Below are 27284 nucleotides of genomic sequence, written 5' to 3'. Positions count from 1 at the left end.
CTGTCCTTTTATCCAACAAAGGGTGACAGCACCCTCCGCTAAATCAGAGTAAAAACTGTGCATGCACATATTTATTTATGTATTTATTTAGTCATTTTCTGAATCATCCAGTCCAAATAATTATATCATTTCGCAGAAGCACGGCCCACCCCATTGTGGTGACCATTTGTATTATATTGCACTGCTTTTTAAACTATGTACATTGACCCGCTATTACGCATACTTATACCTGCTCATATTTATGACATTTCTCATAACAAACACACCTCCAAAAGATTTTATAATTTTTTATATATATAGATTTTTATATATTTTTTTATATTTTAATCTATTTATTGATTCATTTATTTGTATATACATATCTATATTTTTTTTTGCCATCCCCCTCTAACTATTAAGAACCTCTCATTAATTATTCATATTATTGTATCAACCTTTGTGTTTTTTAGACTTGATAAAGGGGTCCTGTGTACCCCGAAACGCGTTGTCTTTGCAAAATAAAAAATACTTTGTATCCACAATTGGGTTGTGAACTGCGCCTTGTGTTCATCCACTCGCCGCATGAACCCAGTGCAGACGAGCTCCCTTTTATACACCATAACACGCACCAAAGTGGTGGCTTGGCTCCCGCCCATGGTCAATTTGGACAATACTCGGCAGCACCAACCCAGACGGCCCCAACTCTTCTACCTCCACCAGAGCTGCACTACACACAGTGCAACCAAACCAGGGGAGTAGCAATTAGTCATCCTGGTTAGGAGTAAGTAATAGTATCTTGTTCACCGTTACCCATGAGCGCCTTCTCTTTTCTTGTGCCCATCTAATTGCAATTCCTTGTAGGGCAAGCTTATCTGTATGAAATAATACTTTTCACTGATCCGCTGCTCCATTTTCCAGAAGACAGTTAAGTGCACAGGGTTAGGCCCAAACCATTCTGTGCACTCCTGTTCCTCCTTCTTGATTGACAGGGCAGGACTAGATGGCTATGAGCGAACCTGGCTCTGTCATTCAAGAAGGAGAGGGAGGGGCTGGCAGAGAAAGGAGGAGGAGCAATGGACAACAGAGAGGCTTGGTCCACCCTTGGGACACTTAACTGCTCATTTACATATGGATTAAAAGTCCTTTTTCTCCAGAATAAAGAAACTAATCACTATGTAAAAGGTATCATTACATTCAGCAGAGCTAGCCCTGCAAGACATTGTGCCTGGTTAACAGTGATTTTCCTGGTGAGAGATTCCCTTTAAATACATTTTAGATTTTTTTTAGCAACAATACATTCATTTAAAGGCCTTTTGAAGCATTGAATATAGTAGAATGCTTTGTAAATTGCATATTGTTTAAAATAGCAAAGTTGTGTTCATATATCTGTCCATATCAGCCTCCAATCCCAATCACATCTGCAGTGGATCATCTGAAGTTCAGTGCAAATAACAGATACTGAGATAACCATATGTCATTGTTTGTAATATTTTTATGTTTTCCATACGATTTTGTGCCACATCATGATCCCGATTTGAAGTTAAAGTTCTTGTCTCCTGGCTGAAAAGAAACTCTTTTTCAAAATGTTAAATAAATGAACTTACTAATATGGTTCATTTTTCAATCTTGCATGGATCATCTTATTTCAGACTCTCTTGCAGTTCCGAAACCTCCCCTTATGACTTCATTATTTGAAACACAGGAAGAAAGCTTCCTCCCCTTTCTTGTGTTTTGGCATGTTTGCGGCAGCTGGCTGTCTGGCTCACTTCAGTAGCTATGCCAGCCCTATTCTCTGTTTCTGCATCAACCAAGATGGAAAAAGCACATGAACCAGTCAGCTAGCGCCATTCAATCATGTCACCAACAGAGATAGAAGTGGAGTTTTCGGGGACATGAGAGGGGGTCTGAAATTGGACAATCCACATAAATTTGAAAAATAAACTATATTAGTAAGCTAATTTATTATACACTTGAAAAAATAATTACCAGTTTATTTTCTGCCATCAAACTACTAATTTAATTCCCATTCAATACAGTTTACAAAAAAAATAAAAACAGAAGAGTGTATTAAGAAACATTTTATTAACAAAACAATAAATTCCACTTGCTTAGCATTTCCAATAATGGATAAATTGGCCTTGCAACAAAATAAATTCATTTTCAATATCTATCACACAAACACAATAAACTGGCTTTGGGCCTCTTGTTTTTGTTTGGGGATGAATTAATTCACACTTTTGTTGTTGTTGTAAAGGCAACACATTACAGGGTTGGAAATAAGCCACCTCATCCAGACTTCGTACAGCAAATACATGGGCAAGTGAAACCTAGGTCATATATCGTGGTTACTCCTTCAACGACAATGGGACCAGAGACCCTTTTAAGCAAAATGCGTCGGGTTCATCCTCATTCGACACAAGGGCTTACATAATATGGCATTGAAATGCTATAGCAAGATACATACTTTGATAAAATAGTATAACTAAAAGAAACATTGATAATAAAATATATATATGCAAATATGAAATACAACCATTCGGTAAATGATATAATAGATTAATGTATAAATGATAAGTGTTGGCAAAATAGATGTATACATAGAAAATATCAAACAAAAATTTGATATTTCCATTACCTAAAATAAAATTTGCAATATTTTATAAAAGACTTGTATTTCCTAGCTACCATAACATGTTGAATTTATTAGTTTGGCAAGTCTTATTTGGGTTGTAGTATTTACTGTACATCCTTTTCGAAGACCTAAATTATGGATAGACCTTTCATACCTTATGCAGCACAGCATTAAATAACTCTCTTCCCTGAGTACAGCTGACTTTCAGTGGTGCCCAAGCAGGATTCTTATGATTTGCAGGAAAATGTATTTGGTTACCTCTAATGTGTTGATAAAAGCTACAGATTCCAAGAATTCATCAAAACCGACCCCCTCCCAAAACAAATGTTCCATTAGTTCTAAATGTTTTTCTCAGCCCTAATAGTATTTTTGTCCACTGTATTTTGATTTAAAAGCTTCAGAAAACACATCTGGAATCTGAGCATTATGTATCAGCACCAGTAGTGAATAAAACAAGATCTTGCTTTGTTTCCCCTGCTGTTTAAATTAATTTTAAATTCTGTCTTCCTGTCTATAATGTGTGAACATCTATATTCCTCCCAGGAGGCCTTCGAGTGGAACCACTGAGTTCTCTTGAAGTACCCACTTTTAGGTTAATATATTCTCTTTGCATTTCTTTATGAGTAAAATGTTACTCTGAACTCTTTTTTTTCCCAGCAAGTATTACTCAATACAAAAGAAGAAAAGAGTTTATCTGTTATAGTAAAGAAAAATCTTTAAAAATGGAAATGTCAGATTTAAAAAAAAATGACACATTTTAAATTTAAAAACAAATATAAAAAGTTATAAATTATCACCTGGTATAATCTTGCTTGGCCTAAAAGGTATGTTTAGAATAAAAAAAAAAAACAAAAGCAGAAAAAATAAATAAAAAATAGAAACAAAACAATTTTTTAACAGAAAAAAGTCTATCGATAGCAAATTAGATCCAGTTTCTTGTATTTATATGGTATTTAAATATAATTCTAATACATTTCAATATTTTTTTAATTACTGCTACATAAAACATTGTTTGCAATAATACATTTTTTAAATGCCTACATTTTTTGTAATTTTTTTGTGGCATTAATAAACAGCAAACCCTCTTTAGAGTTAATTGGGTAACATAAAGAATGCCTCTGTCAGTGACTTGAATTTTGTCATTTATTTGGACTGTATCAGATACCTTTACACCTTGCGGCCCAACATACTGTAACTTGGCTGCAGCGGAATGTTGGCTATTGTGCTGTATAATATTAACAATTTTCTTTATTTACATTCATACACATCCCCAGCGGCATACTCACAGGAATTATAACAAAAAAAAATTATTAAAAAAAAATTAGGTAATGGCGGCAATTAACTGAAACACGTCTGTTGTGTCAGACATCAGAAAACTTTCTATACCTAGCAACACTTAGAACATTTAGGTTACCAAAAATGGCTGAAGAGCAGATATATTTTGCATTGTCTATACAACAGGCTATAAAACATCACTTGTCACAGTCCAGAAAGCACATATAGATGTGTTTTATATAAACATATGTAACATATTAAGCGTGCATGAAAATTTTCAATGATTGCATCTATCCCTCTTGTTTTATTTTTGAAAAAGGGCCTTATATTCCGTATTTGTATATTAAGGCCTCCATAGCATACTCTTCACAACCAGAAAGGGGCTTTGTGAAAGTTTTTTTCCTTTTTTTTTTTAAATACAAGTCTTCAGAAAAGCCAGCATTATGAAGCAGACATGTTTCAATCAACGCTTCTAGGCTCGATGCTGCAAACTACAGTGGTCTGCAACCACGGACAAGTCTTTGCTGGCGTTAGAACTTACTTTTGGAGAGAGTACTAGCACTTTGGCTGTATCCAGAATCATAGGTAGCTTTTTTTATTTATTTATTTTACTTCTAATTGTGCCTCAATAGTGGAACGTTCTGTGTGCTCTAAGAATGTTTCACGTAAATCAGCGTCTTTCCAAAAACATTCCAGCCACTTAAATGGTCAGGCAGAGTAAATGAAACACTGTGGATACTTGTAAATCTCGTTTGGCTCCTGTTTCTGGGAAACAAAACCATAATATACTTGTTTATATTTTTTTTCTGTTTGTTTTATATATTTTTTTAAAAACAGTCTTTCTGTCCCATTAGCATTCCCTGTCTTCTTTTTTTTTGTTATTTTCAATGTGCTTCATAAAAAGTAAATAAGTTTGTTAATTTTATGTCTCAGATAAAATGAAGACTATTTCTATACAGGTGTTCGTTAGGCGGCTGGGATCAGACATAATATTCTTTGTCCTTGTTTTTCTTATTTTTGTTAGAACTTTTAGCACTGCTGGGTTGCTTCTCTTTGATCACAGCCCCATTGGACTGTGCTGAGTTACTGATGTAGTTTCGACTCTCATCCACATGATAGGAGCCTTCATCCCTGTTTCGGTACTTGTACATGGCGTAAAGAAGGATAAGAATGCACAAGGCTGCTGCAGCAACGATGCCGACCACCATGCCAGTCGTACTACTTGATTCCCTGATGACCTCAGATGGTCCGGAAATTTCTCTTCCACCTGCTCTTGTTGGGTTTGCTAAAGAAAACAAAAGAAAAATACTTGGTTACTATTGAAAGCCATTTTACAAAAAGTTGAACAGAGTAATAAAACAAATAATAAAAAAAGGAAAAAAATAAATAAACAGATCCAATGAAATTCTTCTTCCAGTAGAAATACTAAACACATTTGTATTAAATTTCTCACTTTTATTGAAGGCTTAGCAGTCCTTTAAATGTTTTTGCTGCACACAAGTCTTTGCTCGCCTCGTTGTGCCAGCAGCTGTCATTTAGCTTTTATTTTGTCACTCAGTGTGATTGGAAAAAAAAGGAAAATTTCCATTAACAATGTAGCTTTAAAATGGGAACAAGGCAATGAATTTAAATGCTAGGGAAATCAATGTTCCACCTGCTGGAATTCTTCTCATACAGAGCCTATTTTTACAATTATCTCACTTACCTATTCAGTCTTCCCGTGGAAAACGACTGTTGATTGATGCTACCTACTGCTTTTTCAAAAGAGCTTTGAACTGGCCTGAATAATAGTGTAAACTTGTTTTTGCTCTTAAAGTAGAATGAACGATCCAGTCATGAGCTAATCAGATTTTAAGCTTCCTACTGGGGAGCAACACAAAAACGAATCTGAGAAAGAAATTTTCTCAAAGGGATGAGCTCACATGCTGAAAAAACTTTACTGCCAAAGTAATGGGCACTATAGCATCAATGTAATGGCCTACCAAAGTGTCAGTGGACGGGAAAGGTTGACTCTTGTATATAAGGGTCCTTTTACACTGGCAAATTTCTGAGTGCAGATATTGTTGATTGTTCTTATTTAAAGAGGTTTTCCGGAAATACTATGAATATCTTCCTTATTTTATTTTTCAATTTGGACTCTCCTGACCCGTTTTCACCATGTAAACAGATCACTCTGGTTTGTTTCTATCCTGTATTTAGCACTTCCTGTTCCTGTCTCCAACCAAACCCATAATGCACTTCTTCGTTCTCTGCCACAGCTTCACTACCACCCCTAACGGTTCCCAGCTAGTTTATGGCAAATCTCACCCTGCTAGTTACATAGACAATCCTCTATCACTGACACTCCCATGGACACGACATCAAGTAAATAAGACAGGGTTGCATGGACATGGTCATGTGATCACAGCCCAGAACAGAAGAAAGGACCAATAAAGGTAAAATAAATTCATTACCAAATTTACAGATATCTTCATAAATTATTACTTTAAGGATGCTGATGGACTGGAAAACCCCTTTAAGTACCTTTTTACAAAGGCAGAAAGTTGCCTGAACAAGTGGCTATATGGAGGATCCTTCACACTTATGATCGTTTTTTACAGCTGTTAATTTACATTACTGTTGGCATCACATATCCTGTTTACTCTGGGCAACATGCTCATGACAAACAAGCATTTTTATGCCTGTGACGCAAAATAGATCCAGTTAACCAACAAATAAATACTAGGTTGCTTGTTGGCTAATCAGTGGGATGTTTGTTCACTCAATCATTGACTCGAGTAGATGGACCTTTAGTCTGTGTGTTAATGTTGCCAGTATCAGGAGGGCAAGCAGCTCCTAAAGGGCCACATACTAAACTGGCTCTTTACATGGCACTGTCATAGTGACTATTTGCACTAAAAGAGGACACTGCTTGCAGATTCATACAGCCCCTACTGAGTTCAATACTTGTGGTATAAATCCATATGTAGGTAGCTGCCACAAGCTTGAATTCAGACGTGTGCTATTATAATTTTTCTATATAAAGTCAGTAAACATTTTTTCCATGCATGAAACTTTCATAGAACTGGTTAATATTGACAAACCAAGGTCAACATCTGCATGTTGTCTGGATGAGCCCTTTGTGATTGTGTGGATTTCAACCAAAGATCCAAATAAATACCACAGGATACAGTAACTGATAACCCTTTGTCTTGGTTTCAGATGGGCAAATTATGTTTTAATCCCCACATGTGATAGGTAATAATATGAGCAATTTTTATCTCTGTGCTGCAGAATACATTGGTGCTGTATATACAATATACATGGTAGAAATTAGGGGCTTTGAGTATCTTGCTCTGGCTCAGGGTCATCCGTAGTTCCATATTCTAACCAGACAAAACAATAGCTGATCTTGGGGAGACCAGCTTCAAAAAATACTGTGGAGCCTCATTTAAGAGTCTCAACACAGCAATACAAATCTCCCTGGAAAACAGTAATATGCAAAATAATGGAGTCCCAGTCCAGGGAAGTAAAACCAAGCAAAGGGGTGTCCCCATTTTAGAGATCACCAGATCCACAAAGTTAAGTGGCCCATGTGTCAATATCCAGCTCTGTTACAAGCCTTAAGGATGTGACAGGGGGAAAAAGTTAGGCTACTTTCACACTAGCGTTCGGGCGGATCCGCTCATAATAATGCAGACGGAGGCTCCGTTCAGAACGGATCCGTCTGCATTATATTAGCAAAAAAAAGCTAAGTGTGAAAATAGCCTGGGACGGATCCGTCCAGACTTTCAATGTAAAGTCAATGGGGGACGGATCCGCTTGAAGATTGAGCCACATTGTGGCATCTTCAAACGGATCCGTCCCCATTGACTTACATTGTAAGTCTGGACGGATCCGCACGCCTCCGCACGGCCAGGCGGACACCCGAACGCTGCAAGCAGCGTTCAGCTGTCCGCCTGTCCGTGCGGAGGCGAGCGGAGCGGAGGCTGAACGCCGCCAGACTGATGCAGTCTGAGCGGATCCGCTCCATTCAGACTGCATCAGGGCTGGACGGCTGCGTTCGGGGCCGCTCGTGAGCCCCTTCAAACGGAGCTCACGAGCGGACACCCGAACGCTAGTGTGAAAGCAGCCTTATCCATCCACAGACAGCTGTTTCAGAATGTTGCAACTCATCAATGTGGAGTAGGATTCTGGCTAACCAAGAGCAATGACTAGGATACCACTCAAACAAAACAATAGCTAATCTTGTAGAGACCAGTTTAAAAAAATACTGTGAAGCCTAATTTAAGAATCTCAACAAAACAATCCAAAGTGCAAAGCTCTCTTGGAAACAGTAATATGCAAAATAACCGTGGAGGCCCAATCATGGGTCTTCAGCACAAAGTCAGATATCCCTACAGGGAAGGAAAACCAAGCAAAGGGGTGTCCTCATCATAGAGATCACCAGATTCACCATATTAAGTGGCCCCTAATACAAGTTAATTGTATTGGGATTATTCACTCCTAAGCCAATCAACCCTTTTAATCCTGGGCCATTAGATACCTTAACCATGAGACTTGTAGATTCCAATTGCCCTGCACCCCCCCCCCCCCCCCATTACACTTCTGCTCTAACATAGCCTCAAAACTGCAGCACTGAATTTTTGTTATTCTTTTTTTGCTACCCAACACTTTTTTTTGTTTTACTGAAGGCCATTGTTGCCTCATAGTATCCTCTTATATTATTAGAGCATCGGAAAAAGTAAATGAAAAATAATCCGAACCCATTAAGCTCTAAACAAATGCATACATAATGAGTAAATAAATATGGTCATGCACTTTGCAGCACAAAGCATTAAATAATTGAAAACCTCATAGTACTAGTCCTGATTCCATTGTCCCTCCTGAGTGACAAGGCCCCAGCTATCTTTACCCGCACAGAAAATTCCTTTTAGAATCAATGCTGTGCTTTATTCAAAAGCTGACATTCTTTGTGTAAGACTTGTAGCTGTTTCTCTGTAGATAACAATTCTATCTTTTTGTGGATCAAAGTTTTTGGTTTCGCTTGCTTTAAGTGAATTACATTTCTTTTATCTTCTGTTTTATTATTGTTTGCCTACGTTTTAAATGAAGCATAAAGAAGTGTCACTCTGGGCTTATCTTGACTGCAGTCTAATGTCATATCTGTGTTTCAGCTTCCATTTCACTTTATGTTCTTTTTTTATCACCATGGTTTTCATAACACAGTAGAGAACCAAGGAAATATTCCCCCGCATTAGTCTGCATTTTAACAGAAAACATATCTTTTGTATATTGTTTCCTAAATTTTGCATTGTCGCAACTCATCAGATACTGTACAAATGGTAGACAGCCTTTTTGGGGATCCAATATTTCATCTGTGAAGTCAAATGAAGGGAGTGGGTCAGCAGAAAATGATCTATTGTTTAAATCAATAAAAAAAATAAAAAATAAGTTTTCACTAGAGTTGAGCGAACACCTGGATGTTCGGGTTCGAGAAGTTCGGCCGAACATCCCGGAAATGTTCGGGTTCGGGATCCGAACCCGATCCGAACTTCGTCCCGAACCCGAACCCCATTGAAGTCAATGGGGACCCGAACTTTTCGGCACTAAAAAGGCTGTAAAACAGCCCAGGAAAGAGCTAGAGGGCTGCAAAAGGCAGCAACATGTAGGTAAATCCCCTGCAAACAAATGTGGATAGGGAAATGAATTAAAATAAAAATTAAATAAATAAAAATTAACCAAAATCAATTGGAGAGAGGTTCCATAGCAGAGAATCTGGCTTCCCGTCACCCACCACTGGAACAGTCCATTCTCAGATATTTAGGCCCCGGCACCCAGGCAGAGGAGAGAGGTCCCGTAACAGAGAATCTGTCTTCATGTCAGCAGAGAATTAGTCTGCATGTCATAGCAGAGAATGAGGCTTCACGTCAGCCACCACTGCAACAGTCCATTGGCATATATTTAGGCCCAGCACCCAGGCAGAGGAGGGAGGTCCCGTAACAGAGAATCTGTCTTCATGTCAGCAGAGAATTAGTCTGCATGTCATAGCAGAGAATGAGGCTTCACGTCAGCCACCACTGCAACAGTCCATTGGCATATATTTAGGCCCAGCACACACACAGGCAGAGGAGAGAGGTCCCGTAACAGAGAATCTGGCTTCATGTCAGCAGAGAATCAGTCTGCATGTCATAGCAGAGAATGAGGCTTCACGTCAGCCACCACTGCAACAGTCCATTGGCATATATTTAGGCCCAGCACACACACAGGCAGAGGAGAGAGGTCCCGTAACAGAGAATCTGGCTTCATGTCAGCAGAGAATCAGTCTGCATGTCATAGCAGAGAATGAGGCTTCACGTCAGCCACCACTGCAACAGTCCATTGGCATATATTTAGGCCCAGCACCCAGGCAGAGGAGGGAGGTCCCGTAACAGAGAATCTGTCTTCATGTCAGCAGAGAATTAGTCTGCATGTCATAGCAGAGAATGAGGCTTCACGTCAGCCACCACTGCAACAGTCCATTGGCATATATTTAGGCCCAGCACCCAGGCAGAGGAGGGAGGTCCCGTAACAGAGAATCTGTCTTCATGTCAGCAGAGAATTAGTCTGCATGTCATAGCAGAGAATGAGGCTTCACGTCAGCCACCACTGGAACAGTCCATTCTCAGATATTTAGGCCCCGGCACCCAGGCAGAGGAGAGAGGTCCCGTAACAGAGAATCTGTCTTCATGTCAGCAGAGAATTAGTCTGCATGTCATAGCAGAGAATGAGGCTTCACGTCAGCCACCACTGCAACAGTCCATTGGCATATATTTAGGCCCAGCACCCAGGCAGAGGAGAGAGGTCCCGTAACAGACAATCTGGCTTCATGTCAGCAGAGAATCAGTCTGCATGTCATAGCAGAGAATCAGGCTTCACGTCACCCACCACTGCAACAGTCCATTGTCATAAATTTAGGCCCAGCACTAGTGTTGAGCGGCATGTCCCATATTCGAATTCGCGAAATTTTGTGAATATTCGAAAGAATATTCGTAAAATATTCGCGATTATTCAAATTCGTTATTATTTCGCATATGCGATAATTCGAATTATCGCATAATACATATGCTATGCAAAATTCACATGTGCGCTAATGAAATCGCCTTACGAAGATTCGCAACTCAATTCAATCACTAATGTATGAATGCAATGCCCTTTGCCTCTGTTCTGGGACAAGTGTAGATATTCGCATGTGCGCTAATAAAATCGCCTTACGAAGATTCGCACCTCAATCACTTTCTAGGGAATGTGAGACTTTTGGGAATCAATCGAGATACAGTGGGGGGTGATGACAGTAGTTGACAGAGTACAGATCAATGTAATCTGTAAGGTGGAAAGTAAAATAAAAAATACGAATATTCGTAAATCGACTTTTACGAAGTTCTACGTATTCGCGAATATGGTGCTATACTATATGAATGCACAGGCCTTTGCCTCTCTGTTCTGGGGACAAGTGTAGATATTTGCATTTGCGTTAATAAAATCGCCTTACGAAGATTCGCAGCTCAATTCAATCACTAATGTATGAATGCAAAGCCCTTTGCCTCTGTTCTGGGACAAGTGTAGATATTCGCATGTGCGCTAATAAAATCGCCTTACGAAGATTCGCAACTCAATTCACTAATGTATGAATGCAAAGCCCTTTGCCTCTGTTCTGGGACGTGCCGATATTCGCATGTGCGCTAATAAAATCGCCTTACGAAGATTCGCGCCTCAATCACTTTCTAGGCAATGTGAGTAAGATCTGAGCTGTTGGACCTTTGGGAAACAATCAATTATATGTGTACTGTAATTTTGTGGGGGGGGGGGGGGAAACAAAAAACGAATATTCGTTTTTACGAATATATAGCACTATATTCGAAATATTCGCGAAATCGCGAAGTTGCGATATTCGCGAAAAAAATTTGCTTTTCGAATATTCGCGCTCAACACTACCCAGCACCCAGGCAGAGGAGAGAGGTCCCGTAACAGAGAATCTGGCTTCATGTCAGCAGAGAATCAGTCTTCATATCATAGCAGAGAATCAGGCTTCACGTCACCCACCACTGTAAGAGTCAATTTTCATAAATTTAGGCCCAGAACCCAGGCAGAGGAGAAAGGTCCCGTAACAGACAATCTGGCTTCATGTCAGCAGAGAATCAGTCTTCATATCATAGCAGAGAATCAGGCTTCACGTCACCCACCACTGCAACAGTCAATTGTCATAAATTTAGGCCCAGCACCCAGGCAGAGGAGAGAGCTCCCGTAACAGAGGATCTGGCTTCATGTCAGCAGAGAATCAGTCTGCATGTCATAGCAGAGAATGAGGCTTCACGTCACCCACCACTGCAACAGTCCATTGGCATATATTTAGGCCTAGCACACAGGCAGAGCAGAGAGGTCCCGTAACAGACAATCTGGCTTCATGTCAGCAGAGAATCAGTCTGCATGTCATAGCAGAGAATGAGGCTTCACGTCACCCACCACTGCAACAGTCCATTGGCATATATTTAGGCCTAGCACACAGGCAGAGCAGAGAGGTCCCGTAACAGACAATCTGGCTTCATGTCAGCAGAGAATCAGTCTGCATGTCATAGCAGAGAATGAGGCTTCACGTCACCCACCACTGCAACAGTCCATTGGCATATATTTAGGCCTAGCACACAGGCAGAGCAGAGAGGTCCCGTAACAGACAATCTGGCTTCATGTCAGCAGAGAATCAGTCTGCATGTCATAGCAGAGAATGAGGCTTCACGTCACCCACCACTGCAACAGTCCATTGGCATATATTTAGGCCTAGCACACAGGCAGAGCAGAGAGGTCCCGTAACAGACAATCTGGCTTCATGTCAGCAGAGAATCAGTCTGCATGTCATAGCAGAGAATGAGGCTTCACGTCACCCACCACTGCAACAGTCCATTGGCATATATTTAGGCCTAGCACACAGGCAGAGCAGAGAGGTCCCGTAACAGACAATCTGGCTTCATGACAGCAGAGAATCAGTCTGCATGTCATAGCAGAGAATGAGGCTTCACGTCAGCCACCACTGCAACAGTCCATTGGCATATATTTAGGCCTAGCACACAGGCAGAGCAGAGAGGTCCCGTAACAGACAATCTGGCTTCATGACAGCAGAGAATCAGTCTGCATGTCATAGCAGAGAATCAGGCTTCACGTCAGCCACCACTGCAACAGTCCATTGTCATAAATTTAGGCCCAGCACCCAGGCAGAGGAGAGAGGTCCCGTAACAGAGAATCTGGCTTCATGTCAGCAGAGAATCAGTCTTCATATCATAGCAGAGAATCAGGCTTCACGTCACCCACCACTGCAACAGTCCATTGGCATATATTTAGGCCTAGCACACAGGCAGAGGAGAGGTTCATTCAACTTTGGGTAGCCTCGCAATATAATGGTAAAATGAAAATAAAAATAGGATTGAATGAGGAAGTGCCCTGGAGTCCAATAATATATGGTTATGGGGAGGTAGTTAATGTCTAATCTGGACAAGGGACGGACAGGTCCTGTGGGATCCATGCCTGGTTCATTTTTATGAACGTCAGCTTGTCCACATTGGCTGTAGACAGGCGGCTGCGTTTGTCTGTAATGACGCCCCCTGCCGTGCTGAATACACGTTCAGACAAAACGCTGGCTGCCGGGCAGGCCAGCACCTCCAAGGCATAAAAGGCTAGCTCTGGCCACGTGGACAATTTAGAGACCCAGAAGTTGAATGGGGCCGAACCATCAGTCAGTACGTGGAGGGGTGTGCACACGTACTGTTCCACCATGTTAGTGAAATGTTGCCTCCTGCTAACACGTTGCGTATCAGGTGGTGGTGCAGTTAGCTGTGGCGTGTTGACAAAAGTTTTCCACATCTCTGCCATGCTAACCCTGCCCTCAGAGGAGCTGGCCGTGACACAGCTGCCTTGGCGACCTCTTGCTCCTCCTCTGCCTTGGCCTTGGGCTTCCACTTGTTCCCCTGTGACATTTGGGAATGCTCTCAGTAGCGTGTCTACCAACGTGCGCTTGTACTCGCGCATCTTCCTATCACGCTCCAGTGCAGGAAGTAAGGTGGGCACATTGTCTTTGTAGCGTGGATCCAGCAGGGTGGCAACCCAGTAGTCCGCACAGGTTAAAATGTGGGCAACTCTGCTGTCGTTGCGCAGGCACTGCAGCATGTAGTCGCTCATGTGTGCCAGGCTGCCCAGGGATAAGGACAAGCTGTCCTCTGTGGGAGGCGTATCGTCATCGTCCTGCCTTTCCCCCCAGCCACGCACCAGTGATGGACCCGAGCTGCGTTGGGTGCCACCCCGCTGTGACCATGCTTCATCCTCATCCTCCTCCACCTCCTCCTCATCCTCGTCCTCCTCGTCCTCCAGTAGTGGGCCCTGGCTGGCCACATTTGTACCTGGCCTCTGCTGTTGCCAAAAACCTCCCTCTGAGTCACTTCGAAGAGACTGGCCTGAAAGTGCTAAAAATGACCCCTCTTCCTCCTCCTCCTCCTCCTCCTCCTGGGCCACCTCCTCTTCCATCATCGCCCTAAGTGTTTTCTCAAGGAGACATAGAAGTGGTATTGTAACGCTGATAACGGTGTCATCGCCACTGGCCATGTTGGTGGAGTACTCGAAACAGCGCAACAGGGCACACAGGTCTCGCATGGAGGCCCAGTCATTGGTGGTGAAGTGGTGCTGTTCTGTAGTGCGACTGACCCGTGCGTGCTGCAGCTGAAACTCCACTATGGCCTGCTGCTGCTCGCACAGTCTGTCCAGCATGTGCAAGGTGGAGTTCCACCTGGTGGGCACGTCGCATATGAGGCGGTGAGCGGGAAGGCCGAAGTTACGCTGTAGCGCAGACAGGCGAGCAGCAGCAGGATGTGAACGCCGGAAGCGCGAACAGACGGCCCGCACTTTATGCAGCAGCTCTGACATGTCGGGGTAGTTGTGAATGAACTTCTGCACCACCAAATTCAGCACATGCGCCAAGCAAGGGATGTGCGTCAAATTGGCTAGTCCCAGAGCTGCAACGAGATTTCGCCCATTATCACACACCACCAGGCCGGGCTTGAGGCTCACCGGCAGCAACCACTCGTCGGTCTGTTGTTCTATACCCCGCCACAACTCCTGTGCGGTGTGGGGCCTGTCCCCCAAACATATGAGTTTCAGAATGGCCTGCTGACGTTTACCCCGGGCTGTGCTGAAGTTGGTGGTGAAGGTGTGTGGCTGACTGGATGAGCAGGTGGAAGAAGAGGAGGAGGAAGCCGAGAAGGAGGAGGTGGCAACAGGAGGCAAAGAATGTTGCCCTGCGATCCTTGGCGGCGGAAGGACGTGCGCCAAACAGCTCTCCGCCTGGGGCCCAGCTGCCACTACATTTACCCAGTGTGCAGTTAGGGAGATATAGCGTCCCTGGCCGTGCTTACTGGTCCACGTATCTGTGGTTAGGTGGACCTTGCTACAGATGGCGTTGCGCAGTGCACACTTGATTTTATCGGATACTTGGTTGTGCAGGGAAGGCACGGCTCTCTTGGAGAAGTAGTGCCGGCTGGGAACAACATACTGTGGGACAGCAAGCGACATGAGCTGTTTGAAGCTGTCTGTGTCCACCAGCCTAAATGACAGCATTTCATAGGCCAGTAGTTTAGAAATGCTGGCATTCAGGGCCAGGGATCGAGGGTGGCTAGGTGGGAATTTACGCTTTCTATCAAATGTTTGTGAGATGGAGAGCTGAACGCTGGCGTGTGACATGGTTGAGACGCTTGGTGACGGAGGTGGTGGTGGTGGTGTTGGTGGTACATCCCCTGTTTGCTGGGCGGCAGGTGCCAACGTTCCTCCAGAGGCGGAGGAAGAGGCCGAGGCGGCAGCAGCAGAATAGGCCGAGGCGGCAGCAGCAGAAGAGGTAGCAGGGGGAGCCTGAGTGACTTCCTTGGTTTTAAGGTGTTTACTCCACTGCAGTTCATGCTTTGCATGCAGGTGCCTGGTCATGCAGGTTGTGCTCAGGTTCAGAACGTTAATGCCTCGCTTCAGGCTCTGATGGCACAGCGTGCAAACCACTCGGGTCTTGTCGTCAGCACATTGTTTGAAGAAGTGCCATGCCAGGGAACTCCTTGAAGCTGCCTTTGGGGTGCTCGGTCCCAGATGGCGGCGGTCAGTAGCAGGCGGAGTCTCTTGGCGGCGGGTGTTCTGCTTTTGCCCACTGCTCCCTCTTTTGCTACGCTGTTGGCTCGGTCTCACCACTGCCTCTTCCTCCGAACTGTGAAAGTCAGTGGCACGACCTTCATTCCATGTGGGGTCTAGGACCTCATCGTCCCCTGCATCGTCTTCCACCCAGTCTTGATCCCTGACCTCCTGTTCAGTCTGCACACTGCAGAAAGACGCAGCAGTTGGCACCTGTGTTTCGTCATCATCAGAGACATGCTGAGGTGGTATTCCCATGTCCTCATCATCAGGAAACATAAGTGGTTGTGCGTCAGTGCATTCTATGTCTTTCACCGCTGGGGAAGGGCTAGGTGGATGCCCTTGGGAAACCCTGCCAGCGGAGTCTTCAAACAGCATAAGAGACTGCTGCATAACTTGAGGCTGAGACAGTTTCCCTGGTATGCATGGGGGTGATGTGACAGACTGATGGGGTTGGTTTTCAGGCGCCATCTGTGCGCTTTCTGCAGAAGACTGGGTGGGAGATAATGTGAACGTGCTGGATCCACTGTCGGCCACCCAATTGACTAATGCCTGTACCTGCTCAGGCCTTACCATCCTTAGAACGGCATTGGGCCCCACCATATATCGCTGTAAATTCTGGCGGCTACTGGGACCTGAGGTAGTTGGTACACTAGGACGTGTGGATGTGGCAGAACGGCCACGTCCTCTCCCAGCACCAGAGGGTCCACTAACACCACCACGACCATGTCCACGTCCGCGTCCCTTACTAGATGTTTTTCTCATTGTTATGGTTCACCACAACAACAAATATATTATTTGGCCCAATGTATTGTATTCAAATTCAGCGGGATATAAATTTGAGGCCTAGTATTTAGGCGCTGGGTGACCGGTATGGATTTAGTGACAGAATTAGACTTGGAAATGCACAGAAGCGTGTGTGTGTGAAGTTATTCTGAATGACCCAATGTGCACCTTGAATATTATATACCCTTTTAGGGATAGATTTCAAATAGCTCTGATATAGCAGAAACCACTAAATTATGAAATTGCTAAATTGGGAATTGTACTTCAACCCAGAACAAAAAATGTGCTTTGACGGACACTAAATATCTTGCCCAGCAACAACAGTACAACGGTGGGTAACGAGAGATTTAGAGGGAATTAAATTTGAGGCCTAGTATTTAGGCGCTGGGTCACCGGTATGGATTTAGTGACAGAATTAGACTTGGAAATACACAGTAGCGGGTGTGTGTGAAGTTATTCTGAATGACCCTATGTGCACCTTCAATATTATATACCCTTTTAGGGATAGATTTCAAATAGCTCTGATATAGCAGAAACCACTAAATTATGAAATTGCTAAATTGGGAATTGTACTTCAACCCAGAACAAAAAATGTGCTTTGACGGACACTAAATATCTTGCCCAGCAACAACAGTACAGCGGTGGGTAACGAGAGATTTAGAGGGAATTAAATTTGAGGCCTAGTATTTAGGCGCTGGGTCACCGGTATGGATTTAGTGACAGAATTAGACTTGGAAATACACAGTAGCGGGTGTGTGTGAAGTTATTCTGAATGACCCTATGTGCACCTTCAATATTATATACCCTTTTTGGGATAGATTTCAAATAGCTCTGATATAGCAGGAACCACTAAATTATGAAATTGCTAAATTGGGAATTGTACTTCAACCCAGAACAAAAAATGTGCTTTGACGGGCACTAAATAACTTTCCCAGCTACAACAGGACAACGGTAACGAGAGATTTAGAGGGATTTAAATTTGAGGCCTAGTATTTAGGCGCTGGGTGACAGGTATGGGTTTAGTGACAGAATTAGACTTGGAAATACACAGTAGCGGGTGTGTGTGAAGTTATTCTGAATGACCCTATGTGCACCTTCAATATTATATACCCTTTTTGGGATAGATTTCAAATAGCTCTGATATAGCAGGAACCACTAAATTATGAAATTGCTAAATTGGGAATTGTACTTCAACCCAGAACAAAAAATGTGCTTTGACGGACACTAAATACTTTCCCAGCTACAACAGTACAACGGGTAACGAGAGATTTAGAGGGAATTTAAATTTGAGGCCTAGTATTTAGGCGCTGGGTGACAGGTATGGATTTAGTGACAGAATTAGACTTGGAAATACACAGTAGCGGGTGTGTGTGAAGTTATTCTGAATGACCCTATGTGCACCTTCAATATTATATACCCTTTTTGGGATAGATTTCAAATAGCTCTGATATAGCAGGAACCACTAAATTATGAAATTGCTAAATTGGGAATTGTACTTCAACCCAGAACAAAAAATGTGCTTTGACGGACACTAAATAACTTTCCCAGCTACAACAGGACAACGGGTAACGAGAGATTTAGAGGGATTTAAATTTGAGGCCTAGTATTTAGGCGCTGGGTGACAGGTATGGGTTTAGTGACAGAATTAGACTTGGAAATACACAGTAGCGGGTGTGTGTGAAGTTATTCTGAATGACCCTATGTGCACCTTCAATATTATATACCCTTTTTGGGATAGATTTCAAATAGCTCTGATATAGCAGAAACCACTAAATTATGAAATTGCTAAATTGGGAATTGTACTTCAACCCAGAACAAAAAATGTGCTTTGACGGACACTAAATATCTTGCCCAGCAACAACAGTACAGCGGTGGGTAACGAGAGATTTAGAGGGAATTAAATTTGAGGCCTAGTATTTAGGCGCTGGGTCACCGGTATGGATTTAGTGACAGAATTAGACTTGGAAATACACAGTAGCGGGTGTGTGTGAAGTTACTCTGAATGACCCTATGTGCACCTTCAATATTATATACCCTTTTTGGGATAGATTTCAAATAGCTCTGATATAGCAGGAAACCACTAAATTATGAAATTGCTAAATTGGGAATTGTACTTCAACCCAGAACAAAAAATGTGCTTTGACGGACACTAAATATCTTGCCCAGCAACAACAGTACAGCGGTGGGTAACGAGAGATTTAGAGGGAATTAAATTTGAGGCCTAGTATTTAGGCGCTGGGTCACCGGTATGGATTTAGTGACAGAATTAGACTTGGAAATACACAGTAGCGGGTGTGTGTGAAGTTACTCTGAATGACCCTATGTGCACCTTCAATATTATATACCCTTTTTGGGATAGATTTCAAAGAGCTCTGATATAGCAGGAACCACTAATTATGAAATTGCTAAATTGGGAATTGTATTTCAACCCAGAACAAGAAATGTGCTTGAACGGACACTAAATAACTCGCCCAGCTACAGCACTAGGGACAGATTTAGCTGGATATAAATTTGAGGCCTAGTATTTAGGCGCTGGGTGACAGGTATGGGTTTAGTGACAGAATTAGACTTGGAAATACACAGTAGCGGGTGTGTGTGAAGTTATTCTGAATGACCCTATGTGCACCTTCAATATTATATACCCTTTTAGGGATAGATTTCAAATAGCTCTGATATAGCAGAAACCACTAAATTATGAAATTGCTAAATTGGGAATTGTACTTCAACCCAGAACAAAAAATGTGCTTTGACGGACACTAAATATCTTGCCCAGCAACAACAGTACAGCGGTGGGTAACGAGAGATTTAGAGGGAATTAAATTTGAGGCCTAGTATTTAGGCGCTGGGTCACGGTATGGATTTAGTGACAGAATTAGACTTGGAAATACACAGTAGCGGGTGTGTGTGAAGTTATTCTGAATGACCCTATGTGCACCTTCAATATTATATACCCTTTTTGGGATAGATTTCAAATAGCTCTGATATAGCAGGAACCACTAAATTATGAAATTGCTAAATTGGGAATTGTACTTCAACCCAGAACAAAAAATGTGCTTTGACGGGCACTAAATAACTTTCCCAGCTACAACAGGACAACGGTAACGAGAGATTTAGAGGGATTTAAATTTGAGGCCTAGTATTTAGGCGCTGGGTGACAGGTATGGGTTTAGTGACAGAATTAGACTTGGAAATACACAGTAGCGGGTGTGTGTGAAGTTATTCTGAATGACCCTATGTGCACCTTCAATATTATATACCCTTTTTGGGATAGATTTCAAATAGCTCTGATATAGCAGAAACCACTAAATTATGAAATTGCTAAATTGGGAATTGTACTTCAACCCAGAACAAAAAATGTGCTTTGACGGACACTAAATATCTTGCCCAGCAACAACAGTACAGCGGTGGGTAACGAGAGATTTAGAGGGAATTAAATTTGAGGCCTAGTATTTAGGCGCTGGGTCACCGGTATGGATTTAGTGACAGAATTAGACTTGGAAATACACAGTAGCGGGTGTGTGTGAAGTTACTCTGAATGACCCTATGTGCACCTTCAATATTATATACCCTTTTTGGGATAGATTTCAAAGAGCTCTGATATAGCAGGAACCACTAAATTATGAAATTGCTAAATTGGGAATTGTATTTCAACCCAGAACAAGAAATGTGCTTGAACGGACACTAAATAACTCGCCCAGCTACAGCACTAGGGACAGATTTAGCTGGATATAAATTTGAGGCCTAGTATTTAGGCGCTGGGTGACAGGTATGGGTTTAGTGACAGAATTAGACTTGGAAATACACAGTAGCGGGTGTGTGTGAAGTTATTCTGAATGACCCTATGTGCACCTTCAATATTATATACCCTTTTAGGGATAGATTTCAAATAGCTCTGATATAGCAGAAACCACTAAATTATGAAATTGCTAAATTGGGAATTGTACTTCAACCCAGAACAAAAAATGTGCTTTGACGGACACTAAATATCTTGCCCAGCAACAACAGTACAGCGGTGGGTAACGAGAGATTTAGAGGGAATTAAATTTGAGGCCTAGTATTTAGGCGCTGGGTCACCGGTATGGATTTAGTGACAGAATTAGACTTGGAAATACACAGTAGCGGGTGTGTGTGAAGTTATTCTGAATGACCCTATGTGCACCTTCAATATTATATACCCTTTTTGGGATAGATTTCAAATAGCTCTGATATAGCAGGAACCACTAAATTATGAAATTGCTAAATTGGGAATTGTACTTCAACCCAGAACAAAAAATGTGCTTTGACGGGCACTAAATAACTTTCCCAGCTACAACAGGACAACGGTAACGAGAGATTTAGAGGGATTTAAATTTGAGGCCTAGTATTTAGGCGCTGGGTGACAGGTATGGGTTTAGTGACAGAATTAGACTTGGAAATACACAGTAGCGGGTGTGTGTGAAGTTATTCTGAATGACCCTATGTGCACCTTCAATATTATATACCCTTTTTGGGATAGATTTCAAATAGCTCTGATATAGCAGAAACCACTAAATTATGAAATTGCTAAATTGGGAATTGTACTTCAACCCAGAACAAAAAATGTGCTTTGACGGACACTAAATATCTTGCCCAGCAACAACAGTACAGCGGTGGGTAACGAGAGATTTAGAGGGAATTAAATTTGAGGCCTAGTATTTAGGCGCTGGGTCACCGGTATGGATTTAGTGACAGAATTAGACTTGGAAATACACAGTAGCGGGTGTGTGTGAAGTTACTCTGAATGACCCTATGTGCACCTTCAATATTATATACCCTTTTTGGGATAGATTTCAAAGAGCTCTGATATAGCAGGAACCACTAAATTATGAAATTGCTAAATTGGGAATTGTATTTCAACCCAGAACAAGAAATGTGCTTGAACGGACACTAAATAACTCGCCCAGCTACAGCACTAGGGACAGATTTAGCTGGATATAAATTTGAGGCCTAGTATTTAGGCGCTGGGTGACCGGTATGGATTTAGTGACAGAATTAGACTGGGATATGGCCAAAAAATGAACAGACTATTGCTGGTTAAATGCACTTGGTGTGACAGCTTCACCCTGATGTAGGCTTTAGCCAAAAAACAACCACACCATTGAGGGTTAAATGCACTTGGTGACAGGCGCAGCTTGCCCCTGATTTTGTATATGGCCAAAAAATGAACAGACTATTGCTGGTTAAATGCACTTGGTGTGACAGCTTCACCCTGATGTAGGCTTTAGCCAAAAAACAACCACACCATTGAGGGTTAAATGCACTTGGTGACAGGCGCAGCTTGCCCCTGATTTTGTATATGGCCAAAAAATGAACAGACTATTGCTGGTTAAATGCACTTGGTGTCACAGCTTCACCCTGATGTAGGCTTTAGCCAAAAAACAACCACACCATTGAGGGTTAAATGCACTTGGTCGCAGCTTGTGCTGGCGCACCACAAGACACAAAATGGCCGCCGATCACCCCAGAAAAATGAGACTGACAAACGGTCTGTGCAGCCTAAAAACAGTGAGCAATTGAGGATCAGCAGCTCAATGATCCACAGCTGCAGATCGATCAGTTAATCAAGTCCTTTGGAGGAGTTAATCTGCCTAATCTCGCCCTACTGTCGCAGCCGCAACCTCTCCCTACGCTAATCAGAGCAGAGTGACGGGCGGCGCTATGTGACTCCAGCTTAAATAGAGGCTGGGTCACATGGTGCTCTGGCCAATCACAGCCATGCCAATAGTAGGCATGGCTGTGATGGCCTCTTGGGGCAAGTAGTATGACGCTTGTTGATTGGCTGCTTTGCAGCCTTTCAAAAAGCGCCAAGAAAGCGTCACAAAAGCGCGAAGAAAGCGACGAACACCGAACCCGAACCCGGACTTTTACGAAAATGTCCGGGTTCGGGTCCGTGTCACGGACACCCCAAAATTCGGTACGAACCCGAACTATACAGTTCGGGTTCGCTCATCCCTAGTTTTCACACTAGGCCTAAATTACTGTATGTCAAGACTTTCTGTTCTATGAGAGTAGTAATATGGGCCGTAAACACAATAGGGAGACATTTAATAATCTATTTCTATAGGTAGCAAATTATGTTGCTTGCCATTTTTGCTATAAATTTGCCACTTTTTCCTGCTCACCCCACTTTTAGAAAGTGGTGAGAATAGGGGGCATGGTATAGGTGGGGAATCAGCGGGCCTGGCTTATTCATCACTTTCCACTCTGGTTTTTGTTATGGAAAATGGCTTAAATCTATGCCAGCAGGAGGACTGGTGTAGAGTTAAACCTGTTGCATAGCTTGCCAGATGAAGCACCAAACTTATGTATAGGCCTTCGCCTCTATATAACTTTGTCTCTGCCTCTGGCAACATAGAGGGATTGAGATCAGCTTGGTAAATGCCAGTCTTAAGAAGTACCCCCCAATAGAGGAGATCTATAGGAGATTGGTATACCCTGTTACTTGTGCAGAGATCAGCGTGGAGTACGTATCATCTATTGTGAATGGTGGATCCTGTGTTATCTTCATATAGGTGCTATCTATCATTGTAATCCTGCCTGTGAAGATAATGAAATGGCCACTGTTAAGCTCCCTGTGCAGCCTATTCTTAAGTCTAGTGGTCAGTACAAACTGCATGATTTTAGCAATTTCTGACACTCAAAACTTTAACAAGTATACACTTAATGAAACACCAAAAACAACTCTATCATAAATATCTCGCATGGAGTTATTCGTATCAACACCTATATAGCTCAAAGAGCAGCCACACAAAGAGTAATTCTAATTAAATATTCTTTATTGGATATCCAACACACAAGATGGTATATCAATTAAAAAACATATAGAAAGCAGTGCATACTGAGAACACAACAGTGTTACAATAATTGTATAAAAACAGAGTAGGCTCCAAACCGCTAAGGGACTAGTATCCCCCCATACACAATAAAGCAGTATCAGCTAGGTGGGGCACATATGGCAATAAAGGCATCCAGAACATATGTAGACACTCCAGACATCTAAAGGAGTGTGAGTCTGAATGCCACCCACATCAAGCGGAGACTGCACAGGGGAAGGGGGGGGGAAAAAAACACTGTTTAAAGTGCAAATGCAGAGAAAATCCTACTGACCCTGGTCTGGAACCGCCGCCCGACAATCGTTTCGCAGAATGCTTCCTCTTAGGCCCCAAGAGGAAGCATTCTGCGAAACGATCGTCGGGCGGCGGTTCCAGACCAGGGTCAGTAGGATTTTCTCTGCATTTGCACTTTAAACAGTGTTTTTTTTCCCCCCCTTCCCCTGTGCAGTCTCCGCTTGATGTGGGTGGCATTCAGACTCACACTCCTTTAGATGTCTGGAGTGTCTACATATGTTCTGGATGCCTTTATTGCCATATGTGCCCCACCTAGCTGATACTGCTTTATTGTGTATGGGGGGATACTAGTCCCTTAGCGGTTTGGAGCCTACTCTGTTTTTATACAATTATTGTAACACTGTTGTGTTCTCAGTATGCACTGCTTTCTATATGTTTTTTAATTGATATACCATCTTGTGTGTTGGATATCCAATAAAGAATATTTAATTAGAATTACTCTTTGTGTGGCTGCTCTTTGAGCTATATAGGTGTTGAAGTATACACTTAAGTATATATTTAACATACAATTTTGATTTAAGCAATAGGTCATTCTCTGATGACACATTCCAAATAATTCCCTTTGGAGCCAATGACATTCATTGTTGCAGCTAGAAGGACCTTGCTGATATCATATGAATAGGAAGGTTGCTCTATTCTCAAGGGTTTGTTGCATAGGTTGGACCCATTAACAAACCAAAAATCAAAAAAAAATATTGTACTATAAAAATAAATAAAATTTTTAACAATATATAACAATTTATTATAGCCACACAAAAAACATGCTAATAATGATCCTATGAGAATCATTATGGTATACAATATATTAAAATGTATTTTTCTACTATTTACCTCACACCAAAAATGGGTATATGTCACCCACCAAACTAACGGACTGATTAACTATATTCATTTCCCTGTCACGTATGCAGTGCACGTGTACATCACACATAAAATGGGTATATGTCACCCACCGATCTAACAGACGGATACACTATATTAATTTCCCTGTCACGTATGCAGTGCAGGTGTACCTCACACAAAAAATGGGTATATGTCACCCACCGAACTAACAGACAGATTAACTTTAATTTTTTTTGTGTCAGGGTTACAAAGATGTTGCATTGCACCCACAAAAAAATTGCTATAGGTCACCCAAAGAATTAACAGCCAGATGAGATTCCTAACACTCTCCATCGCTTCAGCTGCCTGCTTAATGTCCCTGCACTACTTAGAGCTGATGGGCGGTGCTACACGTGATCCAGCTTGTATAGAGGCTGGGCCACATGACGCACCGACCAATCACAGCCATGCCATTACTAGACATGGCTGTGACGGCTTCTAAGTGCCCACAGTTTGAAAGCTTGTTGATTGGCTGCCCTGCAGCCTTTCAACAAGCTTTATTAAATGCTGAACACCGAACTCAAACTTTTGCTGCAAAGTTCGGGTCCGGGTCGGTAGAGACCCAAACTTTGCAGTTCGGGTTCGCTCAACCCTATTAAATAGAATTTAAATATACATTTCATTTTAAAGGACATAGTCATAGTGAGCATGCCCAACTTTCTATTATTATGTATATTCATGGTGATAAGTAGAAGAGAAAAAAAATAGCCGAGCTCATCTGCACCATTTATGGAAGCACGGAGACTGCCAGGAGCAAGCAGAAGTCCACAGGAAAAATAAAAATGTAAATCCAGCTGCCGTAATAAGAATAAAATAGCCTTTATTAGTATAAAATCCATGCAGTCACCAAGTCTACGCGTTTCAGGTCTCGCAATGTCATGAGTAAGGGTCCGTGTGAGACATGAAGCGCGTAGTCTTGGTGACTGCATGGATTTTATACTGATGGAATAATAAAGACTATTTTATTTTTATTATGGAAGCTGGATTTCCATTTTTCTTTTTTTTATGTATATTCATGGATCTAAAATTTTATGGTAGGTAAATTTAAACACATGAAAAGTTAATCTAGAGCCACCAGTCTACTATGGGTGTCAGACCTCTTACACTCCGTCATACCCTGCGAAAACAGTATTAGCCTTCAGCCTTACCTGTCTTCACACAATAGGTTTTTTTTTTTTCACATTTTGCTTTTACATCTAGCAGGTGGCCTACCTTTATTTAAAGCTTGTCCTTCCTTACCATGCTGAGAAGTTTAATTGGCAATATCATTCTGCTATTATCATTATACAGCAATAATGATCATACGGATGGGTTGGTGGCTATTAAACGCCTTGCAGGCAATAATCACAAGGATGCTATTTCAGTAGTTGTTGTAGACTTGCAGTTTTAATCCAGGCGTATGGGATGAGATTAGAAATGCTACTGAGTGAAATACCATATAGCCACATCAGTTATGTGAACATGTACGTTCAGCTTATTGATTTTCTGAAATGTATGTAATGTTTATGACCCTGTTACTAGACTTTCGGGAAATGTAATGATAATGGAGGATGATGCAGGGCAATTGCAGTTGCATGTATCAATGGACTACAACTGTAGTTGATAATAATCACATTTAAAGGGCTATTCCTATCTTAGACATTGATGGCATGTCACTAGGATATAGCATAGTTACACAGTTACATAGTGGTTAAAATATATGGTTAAAAAAAGACAAAAGTCCATCAAGTTCAACCAAGGGATTGGTGGGGACGTAAATCCCAGAAGGAAGTGAGACTCAGATTTCTACACATTTTCATAAGCATTTATGTTTTTTACTTTTAAGAATTTGTCTAAACCCTTTTTGAAACTGTCCACTGTTCCTGCTGTGACCACGTCCTGAGGAAGTCTATTCCACAGCTTCACAGTTCTTACAGTAAAGAAGCTTTGATGCTTCTGGAGACTGAAATTTTTCTTCTTCAGTTTTGGGGGGCATTATCCAACACCTATAATGCCCCCCAAAATGCCGGGGTTATACTTACCCCGCTCCCTGGCACCCACGTCACTCCTGATGCCTGCAAGGCCACCGCTGTATCAGCCCCTTTGCGTGGATCAACAAGACTGAAAAAAAAAAACAACCAGCGGCAGGGGGGGAGGCTTAGCCAATAGCAGGCTACAAAGGGAACAAGCCTAACTAGCATCGTGGGTGATGCTAGGGAGGCTCATTCCTGTTGCGGCCTGCTATTGGCTGCCACATCAACCTCCAGCCCCCGTTGCAGAATGTTTTGATCCTTGTGACAGGGAGATGCAGCGGTGGCCTTGAGGGCATCAAGAGCAACACGGTGGCCAGGGAACAGAGTAAGTATAACCTGTATGCAGTGCCCAGGCATTTTGGGGAGAGTTATAGGTGCTGGATAACCCCTTTAATATCAGATAGCTGC

The 27284-nt window shown here is 42.3% G+C and overlaps 1 protein-coding gene across 12 annotated transcripts in view; it reads right to left on the bottom strand.

Annotated features, from left to right (window-relative positions):
- Positions 1-2042: 2042 nt before the first annotated feature.
- Positions 2043-27284, bottom strand: part of NRXN1 (neurexin 1) — a 1537142-nt gene continuing 1511900 nt past the window's right edge. For all 12 annotated transcript variants that reach the window (XM_044290694.1, XM_044290695.1, XM_044290700.1 and 9 more), the window contains one exon: positions 2043-5171. In XM_044290694.1, the coding sequence (XP_044146629.1) occupies positions 4867-5171 (305 nt within the window). In that variant the 3' untranslated portion in view covers positions 2043-4866. The remainder of the gene's footprint in view (positions 5172-27284) is intronic.

Source organism: Bufo gargarizans, chromosome 4, assembly GCF_014858855.1.
Source record: "Bufo gargarizans isolate SCDJY-AF-19 chromosome 4, ASM1485885v1, whole genome shotgun sequence".
In the NCBI taxonomy this organism is placed as follows: Eukaryota; Metazoa; Chordata; class Amphibia; order Anura; family Bufonidae; genus Bufo; species Bufo gargarizans.
This window is presented reverse-complemented; position numbering and strand designations above follow the sequence as displayed.